General features: G+C 43.2%; 1 protein-coding gene across 5 annotated transcripts; it reads right to left on the minus strand.

The window, feature by feature from the left end:
• Positions 1–3945: 3945 nt before the first annotated feature.
• On the minus strand, positions 3946–17825 carry LOC146360472 (kinesin-like protein KIF1B). 5 transcript variants are annotated; one of them, XR_014799717.1, is made up of 12 exons: positions 16767–17825; positions 13911–13992; positions 12686–12905; positions 12086–12182; positions 11903–11980; positions 10691–10736; positions 10535–10601; positions 10303–10387; positions 7719–7833; positions 7488–7620; positions 7326–7387; positions 3946–7231 (listed from the first exon to the last, which is right to left on the minus strand). XR_014799717.1 is itself a non-coding variant. In XM_084922823.1 (10 exons), exons 5-9 carry the CDS (start codon positions 11925–11927, stop codon positions 7739–7741), a joined length of 318 nt encoding a protein of 105 aa, XP_084778949.1. In that variant the 5' UTR covers positions 11928–11980; positions 12086–12182; positions 12686–12905; positions 13911–13992; positions 16767–17825; the 3' UTR covers positions 3946–7620; positions 7719–7738. The 5 variants fall into 5 exon arrangements, 2 of the variants coding, with proteins under 2 accessions (XP_084778949.1, XP_084778951.1); XR_014799716.1 differs by having other exon boundaries at positions 3946–7387; XR_014799715.1 differs by having other exon boundaries at positions 3946–6592; positions 6772–7620.
• Positions 17826–18242: the final 417 nt, after the last annotated feature.

An 18242-nucleotide genomic window follows, 5' to 3' on the forward strand; every position in this document is an offset into this window, starting at 1 on the left:
CTTTACAAGGGAAAAGCAGCCTCTGAATACCTTGAAGCCAGGTAAAAGGCCACCAGTGTGCTACCTTTGTGGACAGGAAGGTCACACTAAGCCCATGTGTCCTAATAATCAAAGCAAATTATCTCAGATGTGTTTTGTGCCTCACCAGAATGTGGATATTACATCTGAGAGAAAGCAGTCAAATAAAATCACCACAGTTAAGATTAATGGACAAGAAATTAATGCTTTAATAGATACTGGCAGCACACAGACTCTGGTACACAGGAAATATGTGTCAAACGATTACACATGCTCCTCTGAAACCATATCAGTTTGCTGTATACATGGTGATGAAAGACCATACCCTACTGCTGATCTGTTTATTGAAGTGCAGGGGACACCCTATCTGTTAAAGGTTGGTGTAGCTGATAATCTGCCCTATCCTGTAGTTCTTGGGGAGGATCTGCCAGTCATCTATGATCTGTTGAGGGAAGTACATGAGTGTAATGTTGCTATAAAAAGGGCTCAAACTAAAAATCAGGATGAGCATTATGCAACCCTCAGTGCTTTACCCTTCTTTGAGGCTGAACTAGAGACAGAACCCGGGAAGTCTCGGAAGCCACGCAGTCAAAGAAGAAGTGAAAAATTTCAACACACTGTTGGAAATACATCAGTTCAGGCTGCTCCAGATATGCCTTTAGGTTTTTCAGTACCTACAAACATTAGACAAATGCAGCAGGCTGATCCAACTTTGTCTGCCATGTTGCTGAGGGCTAAGGAAAAGGACTCTGTTGAATCTGACACAAATAAAGAGCTGTACATTCTGCAAGATGGCATTTTATACCACCAGCACGGCCAGGTTAAACAGTTAGTGGTCCCTAAAGTAGCCCGTGAAACAGTGCTTACTTTGGGGCACTCTATTCCCTGGGCTGGCCACCTGGGGAAGCATAAGACCACCGCTCGCATCAAGCGATATTTTTTCTGGCCTGGTTTTTGCGCTCAGATGTTGCTATGTTTTGCAGGAGTTGTCCTCAATGTCAGAAGACTTCAATTAGGGTCCCCACCAAAGCACCACTCCAACCTCTCCCAATCATTGGTATACCATTTCAGCGTCTTGGCATGGACGTAGTTGGTCCTGTAGAAACAAGTAAATCTGGAAATCGCTTTATGCTAGTCATTACAGACTATGCTACGAGGTATCCTGAAGTCTTTCCACTAAAAACTGTTAAAGCAAAAACTGTAGCTTCCTCATTGATTCAACTGTTCTCAAGGGTTGGATTCCCACAGGAGATTTTAACTGACCAGGGCACTAATTTTATGTCCACACTGTTGAAAGAGGTCTATAAGCTGTTAGGCATCAGGAGTGTGCGGACAACCCCTTATCACCCACAGACAGATGGACTGACGGAGCGCTTCAACCAAACTCTCAAACAAATGCTCCGAAAGTTTGTCAATGATACAGGGTCTGATTGGGACCAGTGGCTGCCATACCTCCTTTTTGCCTACAGGGAAGTTCCTCAAGCCTCCACTTGCTTCTCCCCGTTTGAGCTTCTTTATGGCAATGAGGTGAGAGGCCCATTGACCCTGCTAAAGGACTCATGGGAGGGAGAGCAAGTTAAAGAGGAATCGGTCAATGTTATTTCATATGTCATTCATATGAGAGAAAAGCTTCAGCAGATGAGTGAACTGGCTCAGAGCCATATGGCAGCTGCTCAGAGGCAACAAAAGACTTTGTTTGATAAAAAAGCTCGCCACAGGAGTTTTGTCCCTGGCCAGAAGGTTTTGGTAATGTTGCCAACTTCTGACAGCAAGTTGCTGGCAAAGTGGCAGGGACCCTTTGAAGTACAGAAGAAACTTGGACCTACTACCTACAAAGTTTCCACACCAGGTCTCCAGCGAGGGAGTAGAGTGCTCCATGTTAACCTTCTTAAGGAATGGATTCCACGCACTGAGAATAAAACGGAGGGTTTGCTTATTCACAGCGTGGATGAGGAGGAAGAAGTTAATGACTACTTGCCTTCAGTAACAGTCTCTGTCCTGGACCTGAGCCATCTCACCAGTGAGCAACAGTCTCAGGTAACACCTCTGATTAATTCAGACATATTTCAAAAGTACCCAGGTCGCACGAGTCTGGTGGAGCATGACATTGTTTTAAAACCTGATGCAGCTGTGAAGCGTATGAGTTACAGGATACCGGAACGCTTCCTGGTGGAGTTAAAGGAGGAGGTGGACCTCATGCTGTCTCTTGGAATCATCCAACCTTCAACAAGTGAGTGGTGCAACCCTGTTGTGTTGGCTCCGAAAAAGGATAGCACGATACGTTTCTGCATCGACTTCAGGTACCTCAATTCCATATCAAAATTTGACTCTTACCCGATGCCACGCATTGACGATCTCATTGAGCGTTTGGGGAAGGCAAAATATCTAACGACCATTGATCTCTCCAAGGGATACTGGCAAGTACCTCTCACTAAACAGTCTCAAGAGTTGACAGCATTCCGTACTCTGTGGGGATTGTTCGAGTTCACAGTCTTGCCAGCAACATTTCAAAGACTAATGGATAAGATACTCTGTGGGCTCTCAGCATTCACCTGTGCGTACCTTGATGATGTTGTTGTTTTCAGTGGAACTTGGGAAGAGCATGTGGATCACCTAAGGATCGTGCTGGATCGGCTGTGTTCCGCAGGCCTTACCATCAATCCAGCAAAGTGTGCTCTTGCTAGGACTGAAGTCCAGTACCTCGGGTTTACTGTTGGAGGTGGGACAATTAAACCACAGGTTGACAAAATTAATGCAATTGCATCATGTCCTCTTCCACAAACCAGGAAACAGCTGCGATCCTTCCTCGGCATGGCTGCGTTCTACAACAGATTCATTCCCAACTTCTCAGCTAGAGCAGCCCCACTGACGGACAGGATTGGCTCAAGATGTCCCAATAAGATTCGGTGGACAGCTGAAGCCGTTGCAGCTTTCAAAGACCTTCGCCAGTCCCTGAGTAAGAACCCTGTTCTGCACTCACCAGATTTCACAAAAGACTTTACATTGCAGACTGATGCTTCTGAAAGGGGTTTGGGAGCAGTGCTTCTGCAGGGACCACCAGAGGATCGACATCCTGTCGCTTACATCAGCCGTAAGCTGCTACCAAGGGAGAGCCGCTACGCAACGGTTGAGAAGGAAGCCTTGGCCATTAAATGGGCACTTGACTCTTTCAAATATTATTTGCTGGGAAGAGAATTCATCCTTCAAACTGACCACAAAGCCCTGCAGTGGCTGGAAAGAATGAAAGACACTAATGGGAGAATCACCAGGTGGTATCTGGCTATGCAGCCATACCGGTTTAAGGTTCACTATATCCCTGGTAAAGACAACACCACTGCTGATTACCTCTCTCGCTGCCTGATGGAAGATCCAGAAGTGGGGGGGTGTGTGATGGCCAAACCCGTGGCCACACTCTAAAGTCGTTGCTGGACAAAAGATGGTAGCCAGGGTTTGAAACCATTAAATGCAAAGGAAGATAATTGGACCACACCACCACTTCCTGCTGAAGGGGGAATGTGTGTTTTCTTTACTTTAAAAACAAAGTATTTGTATTTAATTAAATATTTGAGTTTAGGGTTTAATGGGGTTTTTGATTTTCTTCTTTGGTGTTTAGTTTATTAACAAACTAGATTGTACTGCATTGTTTGTGATTTATGATTGTGTTTTGTTTGTTACCCCTCATGTGTCACAATGGTCTGATCAGCCATTATATATACCTTTGTATGTCATTTCATGTTTTAGGTCAGTTATGTTTGTTTGTAGCAGTCATTTGGTTTGTTAAGTTTGCAGTCTTTGCCTGAGTTCAGTTTTGTTTCTTTGACCTCTTTTATGAGCTCAACATTCATTACTCTTGTAAATATAATTTTGGGGGTTAAATAAATGGAAACTATATTTTTCTAATAATTCCTGGGACTCCTCCTGTTTTTCAACTCGGTCCATCACAGGCATCAACAGAAAAATAAACACACAGAAAAAAGTGATGAGGTGAAGAAAGACACAATAAGTCTGCTGTCGTTTTAGATGTCACCAGCTACTTTGTATAGTCCTATATCTCTGATATTAGAAAAAATTAAAATGAGTTAAAATACACCTTTATTTTGATAGAGCTCAGATGGATGCCTCGCATGACTAATGAGTAGATCTCCTCCAAAAAAATAACAGACTTCTAATTCACTCAAACCGCTTTCTAATAAAGAGGAAGCACTAATGTAACTCACCTCCTCAGTCGAGCTGCAGGGGTTACATGTTAGGTCTGCTTTTCCTTTCCCCCCTCTCTTACATTCAAAGCCTCTCTTAGTTCACACTAGAACAGGCCGCCACACCATCATTTGGTTTAATATGAGTGGAACAACTAAACCGCACAGACTTTATTTGATCAGTTAGTTGAACCTTTTATTAATATGTGCAAAGAGCTGCAAACTAATATTTAAAGATTGCAAACAATAAATACACAATCCAAAATAAAAACACCTCTGCAAATGCAGTGGAAACGTTTGCTCTGGCAGCGCTTCGCATCAACATGTATATGAGGTACATTGCACTTTTCAGACTTGATCTGTGCATAGGTGCATCTTTGATGTGCAGCTCAGAGATCCACAATCCAGCACGTTTCTGTTTCTCTGACCGTCAGGCTGGCTGACCCGAGGTCACGTCAGAGCTTTATTTTTTATCTATATGTAACAGACAGTTGGTACCTCTCCTTCCATCCATTTCATACGACACAGCAGGCAGACTGCTGGTTGGTTGACCAGAGTTTTTCAATACCTTTCTGCATTAACACATCTCGAGAGGCGTAGGTGCCAAAAAGTGAATCCGAAGCCGAATGTAGCAGCTGCAGCACGGCACACAGAGCAAATATTTTCATGGGGTAGTATCAGAAATAAGACCTTTGAATATGTAGTCCCTTTAACTTCTTTCCTTCTATTAAACCATTCATTCATTCTTTTTCCTTAAGTCCTTCTAACCTTTTCACTGTGTTTTCTTTGCGTCTTTACAAGAAGAGTGTAAAGTTAATAGCAGTAAATGTCAAGGCTTTCTGATTCTCAGTGAGATAGAGCGAGCTAGAGGAGCAGAGAGGAATGTGTTAAATGAGGGTTAACTACCACACTGATCCCAGAACAGACTGCATGTACAAATCAAGTTCTCTCCTTAGTTTGTTTTCATCCTCCTAGTCCTCGTCCTCATCTCCTTGTAACCCTGTTTTTTTTCCTTGGGATGAAAAAGCAAAAAGGGGCCCAAATCTACTCCTGCAGGAACAATCGGTCATTGTTTGTTTTTTAAACTGCTGAGATATGAAGCGATCCGCGCTTGTTTGTCTCTAGTTAGTCTGCAGTTTTTATGTTAACACAAATGCATGAGTATTTTACTGACTCACTAACTGACACTGGCACTTTCGGGGGTTTAGAGGCGGCGTATGTACACAGATTGAGGAGGATCTAAGTATGACGTGGATGACAGTGGAAATCGGGCGTGGCCCTCCTGTCAAAGTTCATTCCCACTTTGAGTTTTTGTTTCAGAGACGGTTCAGCCTGATGCAAATTCACTGCGAGAAGAAAAATACCCTATAAATCTATTAGCAGCTATAGTTTAGGTAGCAGAGCGTAAACTAACACGTCACTTGGAGATGTAAGCTGTCTCATTTGGTTCATTTTTGTTTTTTGTTTGAAACTGAGCAAACCTGGTCTTCTCCTGAGGACTGCTGCAGGTATCATGCGAGCATGTTAATTTAATAAAAAACCAACAACAAAAAAACCCAAAATAGAATGAAACTCATTTCAGGAGACAAATAAAACTGATAGAGACATTTTTTTTGTACAGATGACTGGCAAACGGAAAGTTTCTAAAGAGTCGTGCACACACAAGTAGACTACTACAACATGCTACTTAGTTAGGGGAGTTTGGGAATGACAACCAAGCGGAACAAAATTAGACCCAAACATTGTCATCGAAACAAAAACACAAAAAGCTGAGGGGAGGGAATAGAGAGGAGGAAAGCTAAGCTGGCAGCGGGGTTGCTGGAGGGAAGCGGGGAGGCAAAAGTTCTGTGGAACTTAAACGTTTGAGTTGCATGAAAAGAGACTTAAGCCACAAGTCTACTTACAAGAGAAAACCGTCAAGAATCACAATGATTAATAAGTTTTAACACTTGGTATTTTCTGTATTTTCAAAGGCTTTTCAGAAAGGATGGAAGCGGTGGTTTTCCCGCGTACCGCTCCGCCCGATCAGTTCTTCGTCAGGCTGCCACGCCGCCTCGCCAGCTTAGATCTGCTGGGAGAGTTTTACGTCTATCCTGCCTCCGACGTTTTTCTCACCTTGGTGGCCAGCTCCTTCTCACGATCCACCAGCTCTCCATGTCAGCGGAATCGTAGCCGCTGCTCTCGCTCGGCGTGATGGCGCTTTCAAAGGTGGTGCTTGAGATCTGCAAGGAGATGGAGGTGGACGTGGACAGAGTACCCGAGCTCACACTGGGGGACAGAGACTCGCTCAGGGACTTGGAGGTGGGAGCTGTTCCCACGGGAGCCGCCTCTCCCAGCTTCTCTCTCAGCGCCAGAAGGTGACGGGTCTTTTCATCCACCTGGACGAAGGATGGGGGCGAATGTGAGGTGGGGAGAAAAGGGGAGGGTTAGTCATGTAAAGTCTGTACTCTAAAAAAAACTTTTTAGAATAGCACTTTGGTCTTTGAGTTGAAAAGTCTTTTTCCCTCTACGATATTAAACAGAGATTCATTTCTTTATAAATCTTTTAAGGCCCCACCTCCTGCAGCTGCTCCATCTTCTCTAGCTCCCACTGGTGCTCTAGGACAGCGGTCGCCAACCTTTTTTGCGCCACGGACCGGTTTATGCCCGACAATATTTTCACGGACCGGCCTTTAAGGTGTCACGGATAAATACAACAAAATAAAACCAGTACCGGTACCGAAAAAAAGAAGATTTATTCAGAACACACGTGAAAAGACCCAGGAAAACCGAGTTAACGATAACAAAATAACGCTGAAAACCGATAAAAACCCTGAAAACCATACATTTTTCACCCGAGCCTCAACTCTCGCGGCCCGGTACCAAACGACTCACGGACCGGTACCGGTCCGAGGCCCGGGGGTTGGGGACCGCTGCTCTAGGATGAGGCTATCTCCTCTGGGCCTCCAGCCAGCGAGGCTCTCCTCGCACGTAAGCCACTGATGTGTCCAAGACCTTCCTCCTCCTCCTCTGCATCCCTGCTCCGGACATGAGCCCTCATTAGGATGAAGCTCTCCACAGAATTATGATAAAACAGCTGCTGTTCTTTAAACATGTTTCATGGCCGCCCACCTGGGCTTTCAGTGTCAGACATCTTACACAAGCTCAGCTCGTAGATCCCAGTCACTCGGTTGCTATAATGAAGCAGAAGTTATGAACAAGGAAACTTTGTAACAGGGCAGATATCTTTGATTGTGAAACAGAGATGGCCACAGTGCAGCAGCCCAGATTTACCAGTCAGGAGTTTTGGAGTATCCAGTCCCAAAGAGGTTCTTGAGAGAACAGGTGGGGACAACTTGGCGTCTCGGGAGTAAAAGACCATGCAGATGTCTTTGGTGATAATGGCAGGCTGGATGCAATGGTCCAGCTGCAGAGAGGAGATAAAGGGTGTGTGTTAGACACGATGACATCAAGACACTTAAAAACACGTACAAACAGGTACAACACGGCGGAGCAGCGGCTGACCTCCAGATACGCAGATAAGGTCATGTAGATCTTCTCTCCATAGGGAGTGACGCGGTTGAGCAGGAGGGAGTTGTGCAGGGATCTGTCCCACACTGCCTCAAAGCGATAGAAAGTGCTGAAAAAGACAGAAAGAGGAAAAGTTAGCTTGACAGCATTATTTTTTATGAAGTCCTACTTGGTGCTAACATTACAGGGTCTCTGTTTACAGCAGTGTGTCATGCTGTTAAAAAAAAGTGAGTGACGTGAGCACAGTTCTGACATATCAGGAAGTGAACACAGTGACTGAAGCGGTGTTCACATTCATCCTTGAATCATGACAAAACGTGAGGAATTGCACTGAGGTGAGACCTTGACAACAGATAAATCAGGAGCCACAGAGTGTCAAGTGTCAGCCGACACCAATCGGGACAATGATAAGAAATTCATTTACAGACACGTGAAAAAGCAGTTTAAGGATCTGGATCTAGATTATTACACCACATCATCATTATACCTGTGATGCAGCAGCTGATGGAACCAACTTTAGCAGCACAAACTTGAGGTAATCATTTTTTATTAGTGTTTCACAGCAGTGTGGATGGATTTCTGGCCCATTTGTCTTTACAATGGTTCTTCGGTTCATTGAAGTTTGCAGATATTTATTCATTCACAGCTTTCTTAACATTCAATCATGTTAAAGTCTCAACTTTGAGCCACTGCAGCACCACTCTGTTGTTGCTTTGCTGCTGCGCTCTGGAGTCAGACCCAACGATGATCTCTTTGACTCTAGAGTACTTCATGGCTCACTCAGTGACCTGGACACTTTGCAGGTTCTTTGCCAGCAAAAAAAAGCCCAAATAATCATCACCCGAGCAAAACCGTTGGTATGAGGTGTTTGTGCTGATATGCCGTGTTTGGTTTTTACCAATGTTGAAGCTGTGCATTAGGGCTTAGGTTTTCAACTTTGCAAACCTAACCCATGCTGCCATGTTGTATTTAGAGGGAAAATGGTTTCTCCTGGAAGCCTTTCCAAACAGGCCATATATGTTGAGTCTTTTTCTAATTGCACTGCCATGAACTCCAACATTTAGCATGCTAACTGTGGCCTGTAGAGCCTCAGATGTGTGGGGTGAATTTTCTGGGACGTCCACTCCTGGTAAGATTGGAAACAGTCTTTGATTTTTTGAACTTGCAAATAATCTTTCTTGCTGTAAAATGATGGACTTCAAAGCCTTCCCACATTCATGGGTATCAACAACTGCTTCTCTCCTCCTCAGTATGTTACCACTTACCTGAATACGCCACACCAGCAAACTGACAGTAGTGGTTACACTTACTGATGATCTATTGCATTTGATTAGCACCTGGCTGATACTGACCCTCTTAACTAATTATGGAAATAGTCTTGGATGTACTTAGTTTTTTAAACATCTGAATTTCGGCTCAGTGTTTGTTAAATAAATAATGACCTGGTATAATGTGTTATGTGTTGTTCATCTGAGGTTGCATTTACCTCATATTAAGACCTACTAAGGACCTGATTTTTTTTAATTATGTCCTGATACATAAAACCTGAGAGCTCACATAACTGCATATGCTCAGAATATACAGCACACATGGATACAAATTAGTGCCTTGCAGCAGCAATCTTAAGACCATCACTATGAGCTCTATACAAGGTTACACTGTTCCTGTTATTAACAGCAGGGGGCACTATCAGCCACAGACTGAGAGCCAGATATGCTCTGCTGGTGCCTCATTGTTACTGAGGTAAGACTCTATAGCAGGGGTAGGCAACGCCAGGCCTCGAGTGCCGGTGTCCTGCAGGTTTTAGATCTCACCTTGGGTCAACACACCTAAATCAAATGATTAGTTCATTACCAGCCCCCTGGAGAACTTCAAGACATGTTGAGGAGGTAATTTAGCCATTTGAATCAGCTGTGTTGGATCAAGGACACATCTAAAACCTGCAGGACACTGGCACTCGAGGCCTGGAGTTGCCTACCCCTGCTCTATAGTGAGAAACAGCTGAGGGGGAAAACATTGATCTGGAAACGTCTGAGTGTTACAGAGGATATACATAGCACTGTGGTTCAGTGTCACACAATCACAAACAAATACAGAAAAGTACTACAAAGGGTGTTGCCTCCAAAGATCGCTTTTACTGGTTTGGAGCTTAGGAGGCTTAATATCGACAGGCATGAATGAAGACAGATCAGAACAGCTGTTTGATCACAGCATCCAGTACCAACACAATCATCCACACTCAAGAGCCCTGTTGGCTTCAGAGTCAGCAGCTGAATGTCTAAAATATGAAATGTAATTTTTTTGGTCCATCAGCTACAGCTACAGCATGAACTGCTTAAAGTGAGAAGCAGCCTAAAGCCCGACAGATTCATCTTTCCAGACTGAAAATATCTCAGAGTGAACCGAGTGGTGCGTTTTCAGTGTGATCTCAATAAGTCAAATCCCTTTAATGATGTTCTGTCCTGTCTTCTTCTATCAAAAGCACACAAACACTATAAAACATTGTTTCTGAGCTTTGGGGTTTTTGTTTACTACAGAGAGGTATAGTACGACTAGACCCTAAAGGTAGGCTGCTCACCTACAAGCAGCTCACGAACATCTTTCCAATGGAGCTCGCTGCCCTTCTCGTGGATGAGGGTCACTGTGATCCTCCGCTGGATCCCCTGCAGCAAACATAACAGGAGCTCAGGATCACAGTGGGCACAGCTAGAGCAACATTACGCTTTAAAAGAAGAGATTCAACTGTATACAAAGGAAGCAGTTACCACTGTGTGAGTAATAAGAAAACAACATGTGCACCAATCCTGTACCTGGTGCAGCAGGTAGGTACCATGGCAGGGCAGGCCTCCACTGTGATCCACGATGGCTGGGATGTACCTGTGCATGGAGGGAGGAGGTGACACAACATCCGTTCGAGGAGACAATATAATTTTTATGTTTTCTTTAAATCTTGCTGACACACTGACCCAGGTTGGATTTGGTGATGGTGTTCATTCAACTTGGTGGCTGGAACTTGCGTGCGTGCGCACACACACACACACACACACACACACACACACACACACACACACACACACACACACACACAAGCTCAATGTTAACAAGTGGGAATTTGTCTGAATTTAAGAGAAGATGAATAAAAGTGAGGAGTATTTACTACATGCTTTGGGTGACTAAATGGAGGATGGATAGGTGACATGAAAACACTACTGACCCTTTATACTGAGCCAATAGCTCACACACTTCTATTAAATCTGTCTAAAGAGCCAGTAATCACAGAGGATAGATACTGGAAGCAAACTGAAATGTTAGGAGGAACTAAATCACACATTACAACACCAGTGGCAGCACCCTGCTGTCTCACACATCAGGATCACGGTCCTGTTGAAACGGGCTAATCGCTAAAGCTCACAGTTGCATTCGTCTATACTCAATATGATCGAAAAAACAATTTCAAACAAACAATTAAGAAAGGAACAAGTAAAAGATCTACTATAGCCAAAAGAAGACCATTTACAGACTATAGCGCTGTGAAAAAGTATTTGCCTCCTTTCTGATTTTGTATCTTATTGCATATTTGTCACACTTACACCTTTCAGATCAATACATTTATAACATTAGACAAGAATGTCTAATATGAAACGGCAGTTTTCAAGGGCAAAAAGCTATCCAAACATACTTGGTCCTATATGAAAAAGTAATTGCAGTGAAAACCCGATACCTTGTGTGTCACCTCTGACACCAAGAACTGCAGCAAGCGTTTGGTGCTAGAGGTCACATTTTGAGTTTGTGAAGATATTTAAGGTAGACACACGTAATTAGCGGCAGCTGTGTTGTTGATCGGGGGGAAGCAAACAGTTTGTGACCACTGAGCTGCTGTTAAATCCTGGAAATAAAGAATCTGAAGGACAAGATGAGTAAGGCTGGAGTTATTGGACTCTATCAAGTTTAATAACTTCATGCATACCAGTGACATCGCGTCACCGTCGCCAACGAACACCCCAGTGGCTTCAAGCCTAGGCTTAGCCTCTACAGGAGAGGTTTCAGCCATGAAAAGTGTGTCCATCACAAGCCCACCACCATGATCTCAGGCCTTGAAGCAACAATCATGAAAACTAATCTTAACTGAGAGTGTTGGATGTCCTCATTGTTGCAGAGCACATGGACAGCATACTCACCTGGTTCTGTGGGCCAGCAGCACATGTCACACCATCCATCACCCTTGTCTTCACATTCAATCTTGATCTGAGAGAAACCTGAAGACAGAAACGTTCAATGATAAAAACACACAGTAGAATAAAATTGTAAGACGTCATCAGTTGATGCAGTTTAAGGACACTTGTTCTTCTGTGCAGTCTCACCTGGAGCTCACGTTTCTAGTTCATGCCATCATGACCAAAGATTCTTCAGTTAATAGTTTAAAGATGTCCATGAATGCACTGCTAACTGCTCTTCACCCTTATAAAAATCAACATGCATTTAGAATAAGAAACACTTTTACAAAACCAAAAGCTTCACTGTACTTAGTGATTTATATGTCTAAAAAACAGGTTCAGTTTGTAACTGAGAGAGCGGCTCGGTGGTGCTGAATTATATTTCCAATAGAAACACAATTTCATATGTTGTAGTAACAACACACTGCCACAAGATGGCAGCCTAGGCCTACTTTACCATGCTGTTCCAGTAAAAAAGAAAAAGTGACAGAGCCCTGAAAGAGTGACAGTGACACTTTTTATGAACTCATCTGTAATGTGTCACCTTTTCTGTAGAATGAAGAAGTGCTTCCCTTCTTTTAAAGTAAATACAGGCTTACAAAGATCCTCTTAACATGTTTCTGAAATAATCCTAAACACAATCATTAAACCAAAAATGCAAGAAACAATTTATTTAATCACTCTTCTTAACTTAATTCCTTAACTTAGTAAAAAAAGAAATAAACAAGAACTTTTCTGCTGTCTCACCTCTGTCAGTTTTCATGCTTTTGCAAGAACAGGTGGAGGTGCAGGTGGAACTTTGACTTCACTGTGGTTTGTATGTGCAGGCAGGAGTGTGACATCTCAGAACAGCAGAGGATTGTCGAGCACGGTGACTCCTGCTGCGACGCCCCCGTCTGACTGTCCTGAGCTCTTGGTCCTCAGCAGACGGCCCACACACTCATTCATCACCATGTCTTTACCCTGCCTGTAAGAAAAGCAAGAAAAGGCTAACATTAGAAACAGCCACCAACCAATCCCTTTTACTCCACCACCCAAAAACCAGTGAGAAACACTAGCTAGTATTAACTTGGAATCAAAGTCCACTAATCCCCAGGCTCCCAGCATAACATACAGTCCAACACAAACTCCACAAACTGTCTTGCTTCAGCTGACTTTCCTTCACCTTCTCTCCAGACAATCTGTTGTGCTCTTTTCAGCACAAAGCCACACTCCTGCTCACTGATCCTCACCTCTTTTTAACCTAGTCTCAGCAACTTTGTCCCATAGCTCGCACATCCTTTCCACCTCCATCTTTCTTCCCAGCCAACTGATACATACCTTTTCTCCTTCCTTAAAAGCCAGCCTAAGAAATACGATTTTATAAACGCCCGATAAATGAAACTGTCATTTTCAAAAATCGTATCATCCAAATTCATGCAGCGTGGCTAAATTAAGAATGAATTGCAAACCCGAGCTTCCTTGCTAACATGATTAACAGCTAAATACTATCATAGTGGAGGTGTAAAATTACTGCTAAAATAGCTCATATGAACCCTGATACTGGACTATGTATTTATCAAAACAAATGATCTGATATTACAAACTAATGATTGCTTTTTACAGTATTAGCCCAGAGTGATGTAAGGCAGGGTGGTTAGTCAGCCATAACCTGCTGACAACTTGTATCTGGTAGCTTTTTCACATCCTGATCAATGTTGTTGTCAAGTGTGTCTCACATACACTATTATCTCAGTCACAGTACAGCATGCATGAATCACAGTAGATACACAGTAATGCAAAACAGCAGGCAGTCATGTATGTGTCGTCACTGTTTTGACTGAGGCTAGCTCATACATGGAATGCAAGAAAAATGCTGCATGTGTGTGCAGATCCACACATGCACTGCTTAAACTTCCCTAGTTTAACAAAGGGTGAGCAATAAACAGAAGTTTTCAACATTTTTAAAGATGCTTCTATCCCCCCGCTGTACCTCCTCCTTCTCGCTGAGACTTCAAGACAAACCGTTCTGCTGCTGACAAGGCCATTGATACTGTTTTGTCCCTCTCTGGACCCTGTAGACGAGCGCAACCACAGAGAAATAAATCAGAGGAATAAAATGCAAATGATATTGCTTACACTGAACAGCAACACCCAGGTGAGGATTATGTACACAGACTGACACAGCGACAGGTCTGTTGTCACTTATATCATCCAATCAGGGCTAGACTTGGTGTTGCTTAGACGTGAAAAAAATAAACTCAATGATAATGTCGTTCCAGTTGCTCATGAATACGAATCATGAATCGCAAGTCTGCAGGTTTCATTTTAGTGTTTTTAACTAAACTCTTTGATGTAATCATTCTGAGTGCAAATCAAAAGTTGGACCTGTTCAGAAGTGTAGTTGTCAGTAGGGCTGGGCCATATCATACTGTTAACGGTAATACCGGTATAATTTTGGGCAACGATAGAAAAATGAAATATCGCGATAGAATCTGGGTAAAACGCGCACGCGCAGTGCCTTTGTTTTCATATGCACACGTCGGAAAAAGCATGGCGGCGAAAGCAAATCGTTGAATGAAACGGATGAACCAAAATTGGTTTGTAAAAATGCTGCAACTTCAGTGGTGTGGAACTGGTTTGGCTTTCGTCCGTCAGATACACAACAAAGCACTATTTTTGGTAGCGCATGCTAGCGGGCCGTCGTTATTACTAGGGATGGGTATCGTTTAGGTTTTATCCGATACCGGTGCCAAACCGGTACTTTTGAAACGGTGCCGGTGCTTAAACCGATGCTTAAAGAATGGAGAACACAAACTTGGTCCAAAAACCTCTCATGTTCAGCTGTTTTTTTGTAAAAAGATAACAATGTTAGCCTTTTCTGCAGCTATGGGGCATATATGGTATCACTCTTGGCTGGAAGCAGTGCTTAAACAATGGAAAAAACTTTGTCCAAAAACCTCTCATGTTTAACTGTTTTCCACTTTTTCTTTGGTCATTTTAGCCTTTTTGGCCAGGGTGAAGGGAGTATCTGCCATCAAACAAGAAGACAGCCGCATGTAGCTATGATGATGTTTGCTAGTTCACCTTACATGCATTAATGTAATAACGTGGTTAGCCTACTCAACGTAAATTATACACGAACAACATTAAGCTACTCACGCAGAGAAGAACGGCTGCTGCTGCCATCATCATCCGTCATCATTTCTGCTACACTGGCAGGGCTAGGGGCCAGGACTCTCCTCTTCGGGATTTTGGGGGATGTTGCTAACTCCAGGACCGATAACAGGCACCACACCCGCAGTAGATGCGCACGGTGTGAGGTCTCGCAGCAAGCTATCAAATACGGCGCATTTTTCGGCTTTTTAAAAAAAACGCTATGCGTCGCCAGGTGTTTCATCGGATTTGAGGTGTTACCTCCTTTGACAGTATCACAGTATCACCTTAAAGCACTTGTTGCAGGCTGCTGAGTTTCCATCTTTTGCTGTGAAGTACAGCCAGACTTTTGACCGCTTCGCCTTGGGCATTTTTAATCTGTAGCTCTGCTCTAAAAGAACGTACGTACCTGGGCCCGCCTACTATCCTCGGAAACGTAAGATGATTGGCTAGAATCTAAAGTGTATCACAGCTCAGGAAAAAAAAGCACCGAAATGTGCGCTGCTTTTCGGTCTGGTTACTACGGTTTATGTCAGAACCGGTGCCATCATGGCACCGGATACCGGTACCCATCCCTAGTTATTACTGTGTTTTTTGGAAAATACGGCACACTTAAAATCAATCCTTAGAATTTTCTGAAAATCGACAGTGCCCCTTATAATCCAATGGGCCTTATGTATAAATTCTGGTTGTGTTTACTGACCTCGAAACGATTGTATGTACATGGCGCTCGAAAATCTGTCAAATGTTTTAGTACGACTTTGCTAAGCTACGAACCCGCACCGCTTGATGGATTGTCGGAGCATTACGGCTATCGTAGGCAGGCGCCTTGCGGAGTGATACGTACTGTGCTTCAACATAATATTACCGTATTGTGTGTGTATAACCTCTTTTTAAGTTTTGTGGATATTATACATGGTTCTGCTGAGGATATGTCGGCCAATTTCCACTGGAAATGCCTTTTGGTCAAACTGTCAGCGAGGAATTTGCATTTGCACAGGAAATGGAGATCACTCACCCAGTGAAAGTGCAACTGTCATTTAAACTCAGTCTACAGTCAGACCAAGCCACCTTGCCAAATTTATTTACACAGCTGTGTGGCCAAAGGCAGGGGGCCAGCTTGGGTACAGCTCTAAACATTAACCTCTTTAACTGCAGCTGAACGCCATCCCTTATTATCTGCTACTTATAATGCAGTTATAAAATAAGATCTACGGGTTTTCCTAATATCATTCACCACTGAAAAATATTTTGGTCTGTTAGATATTTCAACAGCATACACAATTTACATCCAATACTGCAACAAGCTTACTTAGCAGCATTTTTTTAATCAGATAAACTCAAATGAAACAAGTTGGTTAATTGGTAACAATTTCAAGTTTCAAATCATGTCACTGTGTGTTTATTGTAAAGGAGATTAAAATGCATGATAGTTTGAACCCACCTGAGGGACTCATTAAGTTTGATCTATGAATTCCTCATACATTTTTGCTTTATAGTGGCAGAAATGTTGATCATGAAAGCTTTTTGTAGTGAACTATGCTGCTTTCACCTACAACATCCAGAGCACACAGTACATGTTGCTATAAGCTACACCACATAGCTGCTATAATTTAAACGCACCAACGATTTGTGTATAATCGTTATCACCAGACTATGTCTCAAGAGCATATGATCTGTTGACAAAACTCACTGTTATGAAGATAGATTGGTTCCAGTGTCTTCATGAAACGCTGGCTTTATCCATCTTCTGGGGCGTGCCTGCAGTGGAGTTCTGAAGAGTTCCTTGTGAGGGAGCTGCTGGTGAAGATCACAATGTCCTCCTTGATTCCTGCCATGAGCTTCAGTCTTTCTGATGTTTCTCAAAGATGCCTCTTTCAGTGGGTCAACAGAACATCTGGCACAGGACAGCTGTGATGAAAGAAAAGGAAGAAGTTTCTCCAAACCTCTGGGCTAACGAAACCCAGCTGGGTCCTGATGGTCTCCCACACTACTTTCACCCCGGGTGGATGTAGCTGTTCATAATAATCTGCACTCTCTTCACTATTATGAAATGAAAAGAACAAGTTACACTACAGTACTGATACCTTCTGCTGCTCTTTTCAAACTTTCCATGTTACCGGGCTGTAGAGTGCTCTGAACATTTTAACACTTTTAAATCCATTACACACTCACAGTCTTATGTGAAAATCTCCTAAGGACAGCATTACATTTTTGCTATTAACAGTAACTCTGGACCTCTGTGGAGTGTGCAGATGATCTCATTACTGTCTAAAAATCCAAGGAGTGCTGAATCATTGAAAAATACACAGTAACAGGTGTGTAGCATCGCTAACTAGGTAGCAACAAGCCTCTAACACAGTGTGTGTATGCTAGCGGCTAATCTAGCAAACAAATGAACAGAGTGGTTTTAGGTGTTGCCCAAGGATAAGATGATAAGCTGTGTGTCTTTTTTATAATGACCTGCTTGAATTTACCTTAATCGAAGGAGTGGTCAGTGTGGGTAAAGCCATGAGCAGATAAAGTGGATGAGTGGGACTAGGTAGGTGTGCCGAAAAGAGGCAACAAAGCTGAAGAGTGTGTTGAGAACATAGTGGCGCTGCCAGCAGGTTTCCGGCTAGCAGGAAGGCTTTGGGTACCACCTCCAACATTGGCAGTCCCATTTTGTGAAAGCCAATTAAAAAAATAACTAGGTTTCCATGTGTAATTTGTGTGGAACAATACTGCACAAGAAGCTAAATAGATTTAGAAAAACGAAAAAAAAAAAATTGTTGAAGAACAGAAGATAAATGTCCTTTTTTTATATCGTTAACTGGCCTGCTGTATGGTGCACAGCGTTAACAGGCCAGCATTCAGACCCCAGAGTTTAACGGCCAAGTTCGAGTCTCTGACGGTCTGTCTGCTACAGCGGGGTAGGCCGAGCGAAAGACGAAGCTCCGGGCTCCTCCTTTTTCCAGCTTTTTTTTCCATTACCATTTATTTAGATTTCAAGCTGCAAGTAAAAGCTCAGGGAAACACTTTTAAAGAGCACAACCTGCACATCGCGCAACCAGCCTTTCCAAATTAGCTGGAGACCACACATTTTTGCACTCAAATACTCAACAAATTTCACACACCCACACCTGCTTTTTTCCCTGCACACCTCTTTCTACACTTATTTCTCAACAAC

Source organism: Perissodus microlepis, unplaced genomic scaffold, assembly GCF_051167445.1.
Source record: "Perissodus microlepis isolate ML-2025 ecotype Zambia unplaced genomic scaffold, ASM5116744v1 scaffold_59, whole genome shotgun sequence".
Classification (NCBI taxonomy): Eukaryota; Metazoa; Chordata; class Actinopteri; order Cichliformes; family Cichlidae; genus Perissodus; species Perissodus microlepis.